The following is a 17,060-nucleotide window of genomic DNA, read 5'->3' on the forward strand; positions in this document are numbered from 1 at the left end:
CCACTACATATATTCAGTGTTTGCGACACTCAGCTCGCTTTCTCCCAGTCGACTTGTCACTTAGGCAATGCGCTCGCTGCGAAAGAAAGCCCGGCCGACCCGGGTAGATGTCTTCATCATGGCCAATCCGCCGCGCAATCCGCGCATGAAATGCCCGCCTCTTGCAAGGGCCTGGCGCCGCGCACGTAGACGCGCCCTAGTACAAGCTGCGTACAGCCGCTCGGTTTCTTTTGTAGCCGACGGTCGGCCAATCAACGGGTGTGGGTTGTGTATAAAGCGTCGGCCGCCGTCGGCTGGCCCTATACCATTGGTGGTTTCGGCACGTCGGTTACTCTATGATTATAGGGCAAAGACGCTGCCTGGTGTGGCGAGCGAAGTCGATAGCCTTCGGTCAATAGCGAGCACATTTAGCACGAGGAGCACGCTGAGAACATTTGACATACCCGATTGACATCGCCCAGTCGCTCGATAATCAAGGTCAATGCCTGCTTGTTATTCCCCATCCGACCCAGCAGGAACACCATCTCTGGGACCATGTCTCGGTCGTTACATACGCGGTACGCCTAGTTGTCTCTGTCAGTATTGGAACAGCCTCGTACAATTCATTGCATTGCCTGTTCAAGACTGTAGTAGTTGCTCGAACGTAAGAAGTTCATGAGTCGGTCAGGTGCATGTTCCGCGCATAGTTTGACCTGTGATGTCCTTGTATCAAAAATAAGACAAATCGAGAGTAGTTTGGACGAACCTGCATGTCTGCAAAGTCAGATGTTAGGTGAGGGTCCTTGTGGAACAAGGCATCCAAGTAGAGGTATAGATAGTCGGGTCGTCCTTGTAACTGCTGGACAACTCGTCCGATCTACGAAGTCAAGAGGATGCGTTAGCACCGTAATCGTGGCGACACTGCTGAACGCCTACGGGTATTGAATGTATATGGTCCACGAGCAATGCAATCGCTCTACTGTCTTCCCGACGCACGTCTTCGCCTTCTCTCCTCTGCTTCTCCATGAGCTCGTGGTCAAACTCAACCAGGAGGAGGGCCTGATCTTGCACCGCAGTGAATAGGTTGTTCTCGCGAATGAGGTCAAAGACGTTCGGCCGTCGCAAGCGCAAGAAGTAGGGAAGGGCCTTGCCAGGCTGTCGATTCATGGTATGCCTGAATACGTGAGCGTCAGAATGGACACCCAGAAGACGCAGTGTCGGCTAACTCACAGCTCGGCGAGACATTCCATGAGAAGCACTGTCTCAGGCGCTGTTGTCTTCATCGCCGATGAGGGAGCACGGTCTAGCTCAGCTTGCACGGCTACTATGACGGCGGGCACATCGTAGATCTCCTTCGGCCAGCTCTTGATCATCCGCAATAGCGCCTATATCCGAGCACAACTATTGAGAACGATCAACTTGGTATGTGTGGGGCAATACGTACGTGACGATCGTGCGCAAGAAAGTACGCAAGAATCATCTCGTATACGAGATGACCTAGTGTGGGCGATTCTGTCGGGACGAATGGAATGATCGCCTGCGAAGCCAAGACATGTCAGCCAGGTAGCGTCGCTGTCCGGTGCATCCAAGACATACCTGGAGTTGGTGCTTCTGCGCAAACAGGAATATCCAGTCCTCCCATCGCTTCAGATCCTGTCCACAGACTTTCGGACAGAGGCGCGCGGCCTTCGCCCAGTTGCCTATGTGCGGTTCGGATCGGTACGGTGTAAGACGCGTTGAGATTTTGACATACCTTGGCTGACCAGATGCTCGATGTACCGCTGACCGACGTGCACGGCGTCCACAGCGTCCTGCCCCGGCGCGGCAGTCACGCCCATTGCAGCCTGCCTCTCAATCACCTCTAGCGCCTCCTCGTATCTCTGTCGCTCTACCAGCCAAGCAACGTGATCCCGCCAATCCCTAGGGCGCACAACGACGATGTCCCTCGGACTGAGCACGACGTAATACCTCTCCGCCAACGTCGCGTCCACCTCTATCAACACATAATCATTGCATCCCCACCGCTCGAAGCCTGCGATCACAAGTGCGTCTGCGGCAAGCTCCTCCCCTCCGCGCGAGACAATACGGAGCTCGGGGCGTTCAGCCGCCTTGCGCATCTGCTCCGCACGGTCGGCTGCGGCCTCGTTGCCCGTGAGGAGCGACGTGCCCGGTGGTGTGTACGCGACGATGAGGAAGGCGGTCAGGCTCGGGGCCGCCGCGGTCTTCTGCACGGCGGAGCCTCCCGAAGTAACACTAGCGGCGTCGCTCGGGATAGGGAACATGCCCGTGCCGGCGGTGGAGGGGGAGTTGCCGAGTGGGTGTGGAACGATGCCCGAGACCATGCAGTCAAGCTGGAAGACGGCGGTGATGTCAACGAGGAACGGGGGCAGGTTGGCGGAGGCGGAGGCGGTGGGTGTGCGCGGCCTGGCGCGGACGCGAGTGACCTTGATCTGGTCGGCCCAGGCGACGAGGAGTGAGGAGTCATCCTGCCAGTGAAGGGTGCATTTGAACAGATCGGCGCGAGAGCTGTCAGGCGGGCGGTCGATGTAGGTGATGCGCGTCTGGGGGACTGTAGTAGATCTTGACACCCCGTTGATGGAACAAAGCAGTTGTGTCCCAATCTCCGGTGATGTCGACGGAGATGACGGCAATGGAGGCGGAATGGGGCTGGAAGGACTTGATGAGCTCGCCGGTAAGGGATAGGATGTGCAGCATGCCGCCGTACGTGCCAAGGGCTTAAGACTAATCAACAACGTACATTGTAGTTGCATACGGAACAGCTTACTATTCGCTGGTTTGCATACGCAATGGCGGAGGCCAAGTCCTTCTGAAGGAGCTGGTGAGTGATGCCCCCAAGTCGCTCGTACTTCAGCGCAGGCTCCTCGTCCTCGTCCTCGTCGTCTTCACTTGGCCATCGTCATCGTTTTCACTCCCAGTCTTGTCGCCGTCTTCTCCAGAGCCCACCAGCTCTCCGTCTGAGTGGGGGCGTGATGATGCAGACCCGCGATGCTATGGCCGTTTCCGTCGGGGTGGGCGTCCTTGCCTTACCGACTGCGCGCTGGTGGGGTCGAGCGGTCGTCGTCACCTGCGTCGCTCATGACCTGGAGGCTGCCAGCGAGCGGTTGCTATTCGTTGTCGAGGCCGTTTCCATTGGGTTCTGAGGACATGGCGGCATGGGTGAAGAGAAGGGGCGAGAGAAGGGATGGAGTGTGCGAATACGCGCTCAGCTGGCCGCGAGACGCGCCCGTAGAACGCGCGGCGATCGAACAGCTTTGCACTCCTCCACCCACTGGCAATACCGCTTTCTTCACGCACTGCTGTCTTTAGCTACTTCTTTGTACTGTTCTCCACGGCGTCTTCAGATAGGCCTCTTCAACTGAGCATGAACTCGCCTCCCGAGCAAGGAGTGGTGCGCACTTCGATGGGGGTCAGATAGTTGCCTGCTAACTTACTGCTATGCAGACTGTGACTGCACCCTGCGACGTGAGGGGTCTGGTGTTGGACTTTCTGGCCGCGCACGAAACACAAGATGATATGAAGGACTACCTAGCTCATCCGGAGTGCATTGCGCTCGACTGCATCGCGCTTGGGGTAGAGTTTGAAAAGGGTGAGCGTCGCTCAGACATCTGCTGCATCAGGTCCTCATTGCTGCACTGATTGCTAGACGAAGCCTCGGATCGCACATTGGGCAAGGCCACTGCCGTTGCTCGCAATCTGGAGAAGGAAGAAGGCGAGATCACCGATGATGAAGACGACACGTCTGACGCATCCCATGATCCTCCCGGTGTGCTTCGTTCACACCCAACAGGAAAACACTGTAACTGACATAGACCAAGTAGGCTTCCTGTACCACGTCAAGCAGAATAATGAGTTGAGACTGAACGTCCCGACTCCAGCATTTACGATGTGAGTCTTGTATCTCTATGCATGGCTGGATTAACTGTTTTCATGTGCAGAGCAACATCGGGCCCTAAGTTGCACGCAGCTCCTAATGCTGCCATGTTGTCTACGGCGTCTTCTACTGCGGACAAGCCAAGACGTAACCGAAGTGGGAAGGGTTCCCTCGAGCGTCTCAAGCAGCGCAGGCTTCAGCAACAAAAGGAACAAAAGGAGAAACGGAGGCGGATCTCTCTGCAAGAGCGCGTTGCATCTACTGGAACCACTGTCACCATGCGCTCTTTCAATATGAAGACCGACGTCAACGTGACCAAAACGGGATGGCAAGGCAGAGCCATCCCTGTACTTTCACGTGAAGACATCAAAGCACGCTGGTTAGATGGGAGTATCAAGGAAGATGTTTCCAAATTCCTACCTTTACCCTACACTGGCAATGGGTGAGCATCATGCTTCTGATCATCAGCTAGGATCTCAGCAATTTGGTAGACCTCAGTCCATAGTCAAGGTAGTGGATGTCTACAACAGGCTGTTCTTTTATCGAGGTTTCCCTGCCGCATTTCTTGATGCTGAGAAGTTTGTTCACATCCATGACACACTGATTCATGGTGCTCTTCAAGATGAGAAGGAGAGGAGGAAGGCTTTGGATGGGGTTAGAGGGCCACATCTGGCCTGCATTATAGGTCACTGGCGCCAGTCATCTCCTGTATGTTGTTTTTGTCTGGATGTTGGCTTACTTTAATCTACTTCCTCACAGACTGTAGCCTTCACAAAGTGGCACCTAGACAACAAACAGAAGGTTGATGCACTTCTCAGGGATGAGCTGTTTATATGCTTAAAGTAGGTTGTACATATCACTTTCCTCTCTCTGCTAACCTTTGTTGGTAGCAAGCTGATTGAAAGCACAGTGGAAGCTGTATTTCCTGCTGTCTATCACAGGTTTCAACAGTCTGCAAAATGGCATGCAGATAACACAGGAGCATGCCCACTCTTTGGAAGCTTCTGGAATTTCTGCCTCAATGGAATCTTCCCAAATGACACTCGTGTACATTGCATGCCACATGCAGATTCCAAAAATCCTGTTGGTATATGTGTATTGATGGTGTATGTGCACCCCAACTGTGAGTTTCAAGTATGACTCAAGATAATGACTTAATACATCACATGTACAGCCAGATTCAACTCAAAGCACAGATCATGGCTGGTAATTTGGGAGGCTGGCATTGTTGTGGAAATGCCACCCTGGACCCCAGTTATGTACCCATCCTCCCTGTTTTTGCACTTTAACATTGATGTGCATGGCAAGTATATCATTCAAGTGCTGCATGTGTATTCTCATCTTAGCTGGCATATGCAGACCTCAAGTTCATACACACTGATGGCAGTGTCCCTACTATTCACAATTGCAAGGCCATCCCAGGAGATGATTGTGGGAGGGGTTCTATGGTGTGGTTCAATATGGCCACAATGCTTCAAACATCAGAGTCTGGGCATCCTACTTTGAAACAGGCTGCAGAGGCAGGAGCTACTACCACATTGGATTATAATGTTGAGGTGGAAAGATTGTTTCCCAAAACTAGCTAACTTTCCTACCAGTACAATTATGCTGTCTTGATTACCTGTGTTATTGCTATGGTCCTAGAAGTGGTATATGCTGTTCCACATTTGCAAATGACAACATGAGGAACACAACCCTTGTGGCCAAGAGTCATAAAGTCAGATCCTACAGTGAGTATGCTCAAGTTGTCTGGATTTCTGTCCACTCATTCCTCTTTCCTTCCATACCAAGACCAGACAGAGTGTGCATGTCACAATAGCAATATGGCAAGTCCCCTCCCAACTGCACCACTAAATGTGATATGGCACTATCAGACTGCATTCAACATGTTGAGAACACAGCACACCTATGGAAGATCTTGACGAACGAAAGCCGGTCCGACACAGAGGCACACGCACTCTCGAAGTCTGTACAAACCCAATTCTTGAAGACAGCTGTGCTTGGAAACATACTTCAGGCCGGTGTTTTCGATTAGTCTAACTACAAGAACGTGCCAGGACACTCACCAGCAGCTGAGAGCAAAAATCCGGATGCGATCTTAGGACATGGCGCTCGGAATACGGCCTGTCGGGCTGCTGCGATTGCACGCGAGGGTCATGGACGCCGCGCTCGTAGTCTTCCGGAGCGTTGTACCGAGGCTTCGGCGCTGTGATGGCTGGGTATATGCACCTCTGTCCCCCTACAGCTTATATGCGGTGCTGGGCGCGCAGTATGATGAATGCTGCGGTGTCTGTTCGAGCGTATCTACGTTGGGCTAAAAGTGAGTCGACGAACGTTTTGAACGATGGACGTACCGTAGTAACGGGGTCTTGATGATCGCGCGCTCTCGAAATGGGCTTGCTTGCCCGACGCCGTGTCGTCTGCGGTGCTGGCGAGCGCGGCGCGTAGGGGCAAGAGGCGGAATCAAGATGTCGTGTCTTCGTCGATCGGCACAGACCGACTATGCATGCGCGCGCTCAAGCAGCCAATCCAAGACTCGGAGGCGACGGATGACTTGCAGACCGGGTGAGTTGGCCTCGGGGTGTGAGCCGTCGTAAGCCAGCTCGCCGGATAGCGATGCCTTGTGTCTTCGCCGAACAGCGGGGACCGGGCCCACAAAGTGCAAAGCAGCGACCGCCCCGAGAGGTGACGTAGACGCAGCGCATCTTGACTAGGGTTGGCGTGGGATAGTAGCTTGCAGGGCGACGATACACGGCGTTGACCGCCGTCAGTGGGCTTGTTGATGGCGAACGGATGGTCCGACGGATGTCAGTGCATCATGTCACCGGCGGTCTGGCCAGTGCGGGGAGACGGCGAGCAGCGACAGTCTCAAGAGGGCGAATCGTACCTGTCCTCGACGCTGGCAGGCAGTTTGCCCGGCTTTCATACAACCGTGCATGACAAGCGTAGCAAGTGGCGACGACCTCGCACAAACGAGGCGATGCATCGCCTGGGTCGTGTTGTGTGTACCGGCGTGACCTCCGTGGTGGGGCGTTTGCAAGCCATGTTCCGCGGGCTCCTTGACATAGACCTTGCAGCGCGGACAGTCTGCGTGTGAACGGACTGACGGTGGCGATGGCCCGAGACGCGGTAGACAAGCGGCGGAAGGTATGCGACTGTTGGCCCATGTAAGACGCCAAGCCTTGTACGAAGTGCAGATGAGCGTCGTTGGCCGGGCCTCATGCCGAGCCGACGTACCTCGTGAGCATGATGTTCGTGACCGGCATGTGCAAAGAACGCCCGCCACACGAGCGACCAGTTCCGGGAAAGCATAATGGGTGTCCAAGGGCCCCCCAGGAGGCACGCCGTGAAGCGGCAGATGAACTGCGAGACGCGAGGTGGAGCATAGATGGGCCAGCGAAGAGGCCGACCCTAACAAGGGTTGTCGCCGCTCACCCGAGGCGGAAGGGATGCTTCTCCCATGTGCCGGACTGTAAGCTCCTTCCGCCTGGAGCAACAGGGCGTAATCATGCATTAGCGCTGCCTCTGCAGGAACCTGCATCTAGCGGATTGTCAGCCGAGCCAGCAGCGCGGGGCCTGCGAGATGCGCAAATGCTGACGTAGCACCCAGAGGCGTCGTCCGCCTGCAGGGAAGGGTTGTGCGACTGATTCAACGAGACGTAGCTCGTAGCAGTCGCACGATTCCTGCTCCAGCACACGTTCTCTGTTAGATCAGTTCGAGTTGAAGCAATGACGTACGTACCTGGGCGCGTCCTTATAGATGCCGACGAGCAACATGAATACGGCGGTTTTCTTGAAGTCGCCGGTGCTGTCGGGGCGGTAGCGCGGGGCTGAGGTGCAGAATAGCCTTGGAATAGCCCCGGTGATAGAAGTCATGGCCAAAGGTGCACGACACAGATCTTGCATTATCGTGCATTCTATGCGTAGTCTTTCCTATCTTACATGTCTTCATTAGTCGCCCTTTTTCTCGCACCACTTTGATGTTGGATTGCATGACTTACCTTTTATTTGTCATCAGTTAGGGACGTCGTGGGACGCGCCGGCGTAGATAGCGAAGTGTTGGGCAGGTTCGACACGAGGGTCACCGATGAACTGCTTGTATGATGAGGATAGCGGAGGCGCGTGACCAGACTGGTTGAAGCCGCGATTGCTGTGTGCAGTGACCGCGCGATGGGACCTAGCCATCGGGCCGTACGGTCCAGCCTCCGTTGGCTGCGGGGGTACGCCTGCGGTTGTTGAACTACTGCCACGAGTTTCGTCACGCACAACCCTGGCCTGCCTCGTACTCGCCAGGTATCTTCATGCCTCTGTCTTCCTCTCGTCTCTCCGTACCCGCGTACGGCGCTGATGTTTACGGTCTCCCCCGGCCTGCCCCATACCCATACTCGCCTCTGATCTTCATTTCGTGTGGTCTTCGCCCCGTCCCCGATCTTTTGCTTGTATGTTTCTGTGAGTTTGGTAAATCTCGTACGTATGCGCAGAATTGGCCGTGCTGCGGCGAGGTGGGTAGGATGGAGCAGATTGCCACTTACATACAATCAATGAACAGGCATTATCCACGTACCGATGCAAGCTCACTGGCTGCAGACCTTGTCAGTGTTGAGGGCGAAGCGATGTTCGGGGATGGGCGTCTGCGTTGGTTGCATGATTGCAGTGGGTTGCTGGTCCGCTACGCCGTGCGGATTGGCTCGGTGCTTGTCGCAGCCACACGCGTAGCCACCCACGCATGTTCGTCGACTACTCATGGCGCGTCTGGTGTCGCAATAGAGGACGAGGATCGGTGGAGAGGTTAGCCGGGTACAGCAAGCGTACGACGCGACTTTGGCGGCGTACCACACGACGCGCAGCCTCGTAAGTGTGCAGTCAGACACGTGCTCTCGAGCGCTGCCGAACGGGGCACACGAGAGTGCTGGAGACAGCGAGAGCGTGCGGGTATCAACGTCGGGCGCTTGGGGTATGTCGCAGAGAAAGCCGCCGCGCCTGTCGTCCCGCGAGCAGCGTTACTTCGGACGTCTTGGAATGGGTACAGACAGGGTCCAGGTACCGAAAGGAAGTCCTGATCCTAGGATTCTCCACGTCTGGAGTCGCGGTCGTACTCATCCAATGACACCCATCCCCGCCACGTCAAGCCACGTCTCTGTGGACGCGACGGCGTCGAAGGCCCTGTCCTACGCTGGCCGTGGTATCGTCGACGAAAAGGGAATGTCCCGATGCCCGCAAGTCCGACCTTCTCCACGTCCTATGGATACAGCGCAAACGCCTTCTGGAACATCACCGCCAGCTTCCTCACCTCCCTCTCAAACGCCGCCTTGTCCGTCCACGCCAAGCAGAGGCTCGACAGCTCGCGCGGCACGCCCTCGATGTGGGTCGGGACCTGGAGACCGAACGTCCCGACACGGAACGTCTCGTACTCCGCCTTGGCAAGCTCGCCCGAGTGCACCACCATGCGCGTGTAATTGAGCGGGCAGCGCTTACCCGTCCCGTACTGGTCGCCCGTCGAGCCCGCATTGATCAGCCAGCAGTCGACGTCGTTCTTCCGCATACGCTCCGCGAGCATCTCGGCGTGGCGTCCGGGGTGCAGGACGATGAACGGCGCGAAGTAGCACGTCGAAAACGTGCAAGAACGGACGAACGGGCAAGCAGTAAATGCGGGCGAGTGGTGAACAAGTGGGCGTACTCGGTACCGCCGTAACTCACGGAGGGCGGCGTCATACGGCTGACCGCGGGTGTGGTTGCGCACGAAGCAGATGGTGGTTCGGGCGGGCAAGAAGCCGAGGGCGAGAGCGAAAGCGAACTCGGGAGAGCAAGCACGGGCGGGCGGGTGGACGATCGAGCTATTGAGAGTACCAGCAGACGGTGAGACAGAACACGCAGGCGAGCTGGCAAGGGGGCGAACCGGGAGAGCGGGCGAACCGAGTGAGCGAGCGAATCAGCGAGGGCGAGCTGGAAAGTCCAGGTGGGTAGGCGAGAGCACGCGAGAGGGCAAGTGTATGGGCGAGGCAATGCGGAGCGTCGACCGTACTGGTACTGACCGGGCAGGTTGTGCACAATGCGGATGGTGATGCAGGGTAGGTAGATTGGGGGGTGGCGGGCAAGGCCGAGGGCGAGCGGGCATGAAGGCGAGCGTGAGAGGGCAGGCGTGGGTGGGCGTCGGGTGGTTGATCGAATTAGCAAGACGACAAGGGCGGGCATGCGAGAACATGGGTGGGTGTACAAGAATGGGCGGCGAATCCAGTTGGTGTCGCAAAGGAACACGTGTTCGCGTTGGTCGTCATCACGTGACTGACGCGCATCACGTGACTGACGCGCCTCGCGTTTGTTTAATGCGCGCGCCACCTTGGCAGGCGCGGGCGTATATAAGTAGGCCGCTCCTGCATTCAATTGGCCCCACTGCGCCCCATCGTCATAGGACAGACATTCTAAACGAAGGGTGCGCTCTTCTTCTCACCTCTACTCCCACCAGCCCCCTCTCGCCCTCAGCTCGCCGCTTCCCCCTTGGGGGTGGGCAGGTGGGTCTTTCTTCACCGCAGTTGGGGCCGTTTTCAAGACGCCCCACTCACTGCGTTCGGCGCTGCGGATGGATGGGCAGACAAAGCCGGGATGCGCGAGGCGGCCTAGGTGAGCTGGGAGGTCTGGGATGGGAGCGGTGGCGAGGGGAGTGGCGGCCGGGGCAGGGGTCTGTCGGCTCCGGAGGGAGCAGTGGGGTGCGCTGGGAGCCGGGCATGGTGTGGGTCCAGAAGTGGGGGATCTTCTACAAGCAGGCGAAGCGGCGCCCGCTGGACAACTTCACTGAGGACGAGCAACTCGACTTTGACGCGACGGGCGCATTCGTGGGCGAGATCCTCGCGGCGCTCGGGGAACGCAGCACCAGAACGGTTCGCGCACTCCTGCCCGCGGCGGGCGTGCTACTCGCGTTTGCGGATCGGCTAGCGGGGGACGCGGCGGGTCTACAGCGACATCTCTTAGGCGCATGTCCCAAAGGGGTGGCTTTAGGTAGGCGAGTACGTCGCGCCGCTCTTGGCTCGGGCGCGCGAGCTCAGCAATGAGGCGTTTCTCAAAGCGTGCGCTGCGTCGTTCAAGGAGGCGTGGCGAACGACGGACGCCATTTTCGAGATCGCGTCTGAGCGGAGCGACTCCCTGGCCACGAAGGCCCTAGCGGAGGATGTCGCGTCAGTACACGTTGGCAGTTTCCCTCCGCGGCCCTGCCTGCGACGCCCGAGCGTGCATGAGCCCTACCCTGGTTGCTTGTCACGCCTGACTCACCGCGACCGCGTCTATCCCGCCCACGTCTACCCCGCCCACACGTCAACCACCATCCACCACCATGACATCCTCATTTGCAGCGGTAGCAGCACGACTAGGCGTCGGCCTCATCTACGGCGTCGCGAATATCATCCTCCCCCTTCGCCGACTCATCTGGGACCTGGCATCAACTCTGCACAACGCGTTCTCACCGCTCCTGCCTGAAGACCGCGTGGTGCCAGAAGGCCGGCCGGGCGAGGGCGGGCTCTGGCCACGGCTCATCCCTCCGAAAGACACGGACAGTTGGAGCTGCTTCTCGATGCTGAACGCCATGGCGAACCAAGGTGCATATCCCACTACACATAAACGGCAATTGCTGAGTGTCAGCGCGGTCAGGAACCCTCCCTCGAAACTGGCGCAACATCACTTCCCGCGAGCTCAACACCGAATGCCGGGAGATATTCAACCTCTCGCCGACCTCCTGTTTCTTCGCCCCGCACCACGCTGCGAACGCGATGAATCGCAACTACTGGACGGACAGGATCGACCTCAGCGCGCATAACTGCGTCGATTACGACGCGTGCAATGCGTCCCCTCCACATCCACCGATACGACGGCAGCTGACGCACGGGTTTTCAGGAGAGGACGCCTTCCACAACCCGACCAGTCGGAACCCGTGCCGCACCTCATCAAGGAGCTCCTCGAGAGCGGGACAGACCCAGGTGGCGACATCACCGCGAGCGACCTTCCGCTCATGCTCGGCAAGCGGGGCGCGCAGTCCGTGTCAGCAATGGCCAGTACAGCGAGGAGATGGTCCACAAGCCCGTCGGCGCCTCCAAGTGCGTGTCTACCCGCTTCCCACTCCGGATGCGCTGACGCCGTTCGCGTTCCAGCGGCTCGACGAGTCTGCGGCGGGCGGGAAGGACCTGTACCCCTACCTCATTGAGGAGCGCATCCGGAACCCCGGCGGCCTCATGATGACGACGTTCCAGAACACGGTGCTCAAGGTCGAGCTGGGCATCACGGAGGAGGTCGAGGACACCCTCCGGCTCGTGCGCATGGGCAGCAGTCACGAAGACGCCAAACCGAAGTGAACGGGCGATACGCTTTGCGTTGACAAGAGGCACCGGATGCGTGTAGTCACTAGTTTCGCAGATACACTGGGGACAAACTGGGTTGTGGCAGCGCCTAACATTGGCCTAACATTGGAAGACCGTGTAGATTAGTAAGCGGCGGACTAAGGCCCCCTAACACTGGACGAAAAGTGGAAATGTCACGCTCTTTGTTCGAGGCCCTCACATTGCAGACTAAACACCGCATGTCAGGTGACACGACATTGGTCGTGTTTGTCGCCATGTTAGGAGGCCGCGCAGAGGTCGATCATTGAGCATGTTAGGACAATGCTCGCGCAATGCGCGACGCCCTTCCAGAAGCCATGTGCGGGCCCAGAACAAAGCGGATATAATTTATGATGTAAGGACAATGTACGTGGGCCGAGCATTATGTATTTGCGGCACCCTAGCAGGTGCTATGTTCGGCCCACTAAAAGGCGTGATGTAAGGCGGCCAAATACGGAAAGCCCAGAATGGATGTTCGGAAGCCTGACATACTGCATGGTTCGTCACTATGTTAGGCGGCCAGAAATTCTCTGTGTCGGTCAAACGCGTTTGCGATTCGCCAAACGATTCGCCCATATTCCATAAACGATTCGCCCGTACTCGCCAAATGATTCGCCCCCTACTCGCCAAATGATTCGCCCTACTCACAAAACAATTCGCTCCACCCACAAAGACAATTCGCCTCCACTCGTGTAAATCGAAGAAGCGACTTGCGTCCATTCACGACATCATTCGCATCCATTCGCATACTGATTCATGCAGATTTGCAACACAAATGGCGGGCGTGTTTGAGTGAAATCACATCAAGGTGGTGTTCGTGCATGTCGGCGCCACCCCCATATGGGAAGATGGCGTATCTTGACTGAACTGTGAGCGCAGTCGCGAGTCAGCGCTCATGAGATGCTGACTAGGGAGCTACGTACATGACCTACCTGCGCTGGAACGGAACACAGTTCGCGCGGAACCGTTCACCCCGCCGTCAGCTTGTCTAGCGAGCGGAGCCTGCCCGAACGACTCCCTGTGCGATACCCAGAATCCTTCCTGATTCTTCAAGATGTCTGCGAGCACTACACCGCCGAGGAACGCCATGCGTTTTCTGCGCAGTGAGTCTTAGATTTCTATGAGGGATTATCAGGACGTTCGACGTTCGGCATAGCCATCATACGCGGGACGTGTGGAGCATACCTTGAGCCGTCGCGCGACGGGTCACCGCCGAGCACTTGTATGAGGTAGAGTTGGTCCATGTCCTTCTCCAGCCAGCTTCACAGGCCATGGTACACGTAGGACACGATACGGCATCCTGGATGGCCTGGAAGAGCATCATTGATACGCCCGGTTGCTCAACGTCTACGAGGTGTGGCCGGAACATGCACTAGATCGCTGCGAATCGCTCTTGATCAGTCAGCCGTTCAGCAGCTGGACGCACTGTGAGCAGACGCACAAACTCTCGTATCGACGTGCACTTACTGCGTCCACGAGGACTGTTGCCTCCGATAGTCTTATGTCGAGGTACATATCGTAGCTGACGGTGAGTCCAATGGCTTCCGACTGGTTTTCTTCAGATTTCACGCACCTGACATAGCACAGCTTCTCCTGGATCTCTCGGACAGTCTTAAAGTCACCCGCTTGTTCGACCGTGTACCTCGCATGAGCCGAACCTTGATCAGATACCGCGTTACGTCCCGGCCAGCCATATTCAGCCAACGTGTGAGATGCAGTAGAGCGAAGCCATCGTGAAATCGTCACCGGTGTCGACGACCACACCAGTAGTGAGACCTGCGTTCAAGCATCAGTGGCTGCACGGCGGCGCAAGCTAGGCATCCGACGTACCTAGCACATACAGCAAGAACCCGGCCTGAAGCCCCCTGAAACCGAAGGCTGTTCTGATCAACGCTCCGTCGCAGCTCCTGCATCGGGTTCGCGTCAACCCATCCATGTCCATCCCGTCTCCGCTTCCTCCCGCCTCCCCGTCGGCACCCTCGCTCTGCAAGGAGCCAAAGATCGATCCACCAGACATGGTCGACCAGTCGAGCCCGTCGAGCAGCTCCGCGAACACGTAGGTAGACCTCCTCGAGTGCGTGCGCAGGGGCCCGGTCATGACGCCGACCTCGATGTTCGCGCCCGGCGGCGGGAACACGTTGAACTCCGTCATTTGGACAGGCGTAAGCTCGTACTCTCCTGGCTCCCCCGTAGCATTGGCGTTTGCGCCGCTGAAGCCGTCGTCCAGGGCCTACGGTTGGACACAGTCCAGCCCTCAGAGGTCCGACAAAGGCATGCCGGACTGCATCATGTCCTGTAGCTCACACGTCGATCAGTGAAGGCCACGACGCGTCTGGTGGACGAGAAAAACACGTACCCCATCAGCTCCAAAAGGGTTGAGTTCATGAACCTATAGTCGGGGTCCATGTTCGACGGTCCAGTATCATTCGATACATCCATCGCAGTCTTCTCCCTTCAGCTCCGCAGACGAGGATCCTGAGTCTGCTGCAGATACTACGATGTTCGGAGCATCCGCGGGAGCGGATGTTGAGGCAGACGACGCGTCCACCATGGGTAGCTCGACAGTCTGCGAACTCGAGGCCCAGGGGGCGAGATGCGCTCGGCCGTGAGCGACACAGGCGCAGGCTACACTTTGCTTGGTACGAGAGGCGGGGGCATGCGTGAATCGTACGCAGGTTGCTTTCCTTTCCCAGCCCGTGGCCGTTTCTCCGTCGGCGGCAACATGACGGACGTCCAGGGAAGGACATCTTCACGTCCTGCGCGTCGTCCTCCCCGGGAAGTCGCCAGCGACAGACAAGGGACTGGGCGTCCAGGTCGGCGACGAGGCGGCCGAGAGTGGTGGAGAGCGCGGGCGGTAGGGGTGGTTGAGATGCACAAAAGGCGGTTGCGGGAGCTGGGGAGGCGGCCCGGGACGAAGAGATCCTGCTGAACGTACGGTACGTGACGCGACTTGGCCTTCTTCAGCTCCTCCTTCACTCTCGCCTTCTCAGCCTTCTCCTCTTCCTTGCGTTTCTCCTTGTCCTCCTTCTTCACCGGTTGGAACTTGTACCCAGGGAACACTGCGGATGCTCTTGTCTCTTGGTATCGGCGATGTGTTCATACTCGTGCTTGACTCATGGATTCCCGGACTTCCAGGTGAGTGCGATGTCGCGCGAATCGTCAGCTTACAGACGCAAAGCAGAGCGAGCAGTGCAGCGCGACGACGTGATGGAGCAAGGTGAGGTCCACGTGAGATTAGACAGATTGAGGTTGAGAAGGAGGACAGGTATGGACGTGTAGTTGCACGCGAACAATGAACGTTTTGAGTTGATCTGCAAGCGTGTCCCTTGAGCGTTCGCACAAATATATCGAACAAAGTGCAACTCACAACACTAGCCCAAGCAAGCGACGGCGTATCGTTCGTTTTCATCCAGCCGTTTGTCTTTGTGAAGAGTTCGTGATCCTCACGTCCGGGGTGACCTTTAACCTCCGGCTACGCACCGTTTGTGAATTGGCTACCCCGGACGCGAGGTATATCCAGTGCCTGACGGCGCAGACGTTGCGGAGGTGTAGAGCCAGTCAGAACCGGGGCAGATGCGGCGGCCACGGCCATCTGAAGTTGAGCGGAAGATGCGCACGGTCGCCACTTCGACTGTCGTTGTCCCCGTCAGCCAGCTGGTCCATATTCAAGGACTGCAGCTGCGTTCAAGCATCAGTGGTGGCAGCACGGCGACACAAGCTAGGCGTCCGACGTGCCTTACGCATACAGCAATCACGTGGCCTGAACAGCGATATGCACGCCCTGATGCCATACTCCTCGAGGACGCGGAGCTTCTCATCGAAGACGTAGGCCATTTACGCACCATACTGTGCTCCACGGCTGCGTGACTTGCAGGTCATTCCGGTTTTCTGTTGCCTCGTCGTCGATCATCATATCTTGACGACCGCCGTGCGAACTCGCTCCTGCGCCCGCAGGATCGGGCGATCGACAATCGACGGGAATTCTACGCGCAATTGCTTTCAGCTGAGGTCTACCGCTCGTGAAAAGATGGACGCACTGTGTTTGGAACCCGCATCACCGATTTTTGACGAGATGCGACCGATGACGGCCTCCCTATGAAGAATCGCCGCACGATTGACGAGGATGAGTGTTCGCAAGGTTTCCTGGCGGTAGATGATCGGGTGGAAGGAACTGTCGTTCGTCGCCTGCGGCAAGGCGCCCTCAAACGCGACTTGTCGTAGAACATCGTCTTCATGCTGTGCTGATGAGGGCGATGCTGACGCGGTGAATTAGGAAACGTAGACGACGGTGTGAGACCTTTTCAATCAAATTTCAGTGATCTGGAGTGCTTGCATCGGTGGCACCCCGACGGCGATACCGACGTTGGCACGGGAGGAGGGCGTGAGCACTATCACTGGTCTCGGAGGAGAGGCCTTGCGCAACTGTCGGCGTCGAGGATCATCCCGTCGAACGGAACGTCTTCGCCAACAGCGTCCTTGAGCACTTTGGCCGGGGATGTGGTCGTTGAGACAGAGCAACGATCAGTTTCCTTCGCGGAGAGCGAGCTGGTCGCCGATAACCACCTTGACCTTGAAGTCGAGGGCGTGCCATGGGTCGCCGAGTGCTTGCTTGGCGTCCGAACAGGGATGGTTGGTTCATCTAGGCGGACTCTGCGAATCGTAGTCGTGACCGGGCAAGCGACGCGGTGTAGAATGAAGAACATGTTGGGACCAGTTATCCGTGAGAGCACCGCACCCTCGGTCTCGCCCGTTTGCAAGCTAACCCTACGCACATTCTCAGTTAGTTACCGTGAGAGCGAACTTGTATAGGATTACACGTACAGATCGCA

General features: G+C 57.3%; 6 protein-coding genes across 6 annotated transcripts; 3 read left to right on the top strand and 3 right to left on the bottom strand.

The window, feature by feature from the left end:
• Nucleotides 1-328: 328 nt before the first annotated feature.
• On the bottom strand, nt 329-3,077 carry B0H18DRAFT_1130398 (uncharacterized protein; the record flags this gene model as incomplete). The annotated part of the gene is made up of 10 exons (XM_048035465.1): nt 329-385; nt 444-563; nt 746-856; nt 916-1,153; nt 1,210-1,364; nt 1,424-1,516; nt 1,576-1,679; nt 1,733-2,714; nt 2,765-2,885; nt 3,028-3,077. The coding sequence occupies 10 exons, from the start codon at nt 3,075-3,077 to the stop codon at nt 329-331; spliced, it is 2,031 nt and encodes a 676-aa protein (XP_047884508.1).
• Nucleotides 3,078-3,435: 358 nt separating this feature from the next.
• On the top strand, nt 3,436-5,936 carry B0H18DRAFT_1180631 (uncharacterized protein; the record flags this gene model as incomplete). The annotated part of the gene is made up of 10 exons (XM_048035956.1): nt 3,436-3,586; nt 3,644-3,763; nt 3,810-3,885; nt 3,936-4,313; nt 4,363-4,418; nt 4,557-4,579; nt 4,631-4,713; nt 4,941-4,994; nt 5,046-5,130; nt 5,218-5,936. The coding sequence occupies 10 exons, from the start codon at nt 3,436-3,438 to the stop codon at nt 5,455-5,457; spliced, it is 1,266 nt and encodes a 421-aa protein (XP_047884509.1). The 3' UTR covers nt 5,458-5,936.
• Nucleotides 5,937-6,546: 610 nt separating this feature from the next.
• B0H18DRAFT_481056 (uncharacterized protein) lies at nt 6,547-7,789 on the bottom strand. Its single transcript, XM_048038243.1, has 3 exons — nt 7,614-7,789; nt 7,109-7,555; nt 6,547-7,052 (listed from the first exon to the last, which is right to left on the bottom strand). Exons 2-3 carry the CDS (start codon nt 7,410-7,412, stop codon nt 6,688-6,690), a joined length of 669 nt encoding a protein of 222 aa, XP_047884510.1. The 5' UTR covers nt 7,413-7,555; nt 7,614-7,789; the 3' UTR covers nt 6,547-6,687.
• Nucleotides 7,790-8,329: 540 nt separating this feature from the next.
• On the top strand, nt 8,330-8,887 carry B0H18DRAFT_1071111 (uncharacterized protein). Its single transcript, XM_048031212.1, has one exon. The coding sequence runs from the start codon at nt 8,383-8,385 to the stop codon at nt 8,662-8,664; it is 282 nt and encodes a 93-aa protein (XP_047884511.1). The 5' UTR covers nt 8,330-8,382; the 3' UTR covers nt 8,665-8,887.
• A 223-nt stretch (nt 8,888-9,110) lies between these two features.
• Nucleotides 9,111-9,509, bottom strand: B0H18DRAFT_896157 (uncharacterized protein; the record flags this gene model as incomplete). The annotated part of the gene is made up of 1 exon (XM_048041413.1): nt 9,111-9,509. A coding segment is annotated over one exon (399 nt), but the record flags the coding sequence as incomplete, so codon positions are not given.
• Nucleotides 9,510-11,195: 1,686 nt separating this feature from the next.
• Nucleotides 11,196-12,207, top strand: B0H18DRAFT_963539 (uncharacterized protein; the record flags this gene model as incomplete). Its single annotated transcript, XM_048043166.1, has 4 exons — nt 11,196-11,457; nt 11,510-11,693; nt 11,753-11,894; nt 12,007-12,207. 4 exons carry the CDS (start codon nt 11,196-11,198, stop codon nt 12,205-12,207), a joined length of 789 nt encoding a protein of 262 aa, XP_047884513.1.
• Nucleotides 12,208-17,060: the final 4,853 nt, after the last annotated feature.

Source organism: Fomitopsis serialis (assembly GCF_022376445.1).
Source record: "Fomitopsis serialis strain Sig1Antser10 chromosome Unknown B0H18scaffold_497, whole genome shotgun sequence".
NCBI classification, from domain to species: domain Eukaryota; kingdom Fungi; phylum Basidiomycota; class Agaricomycetes; order Polyporales; family Fomitopsidaceae; genus Fomitopsis; species Fomitopsis serialis.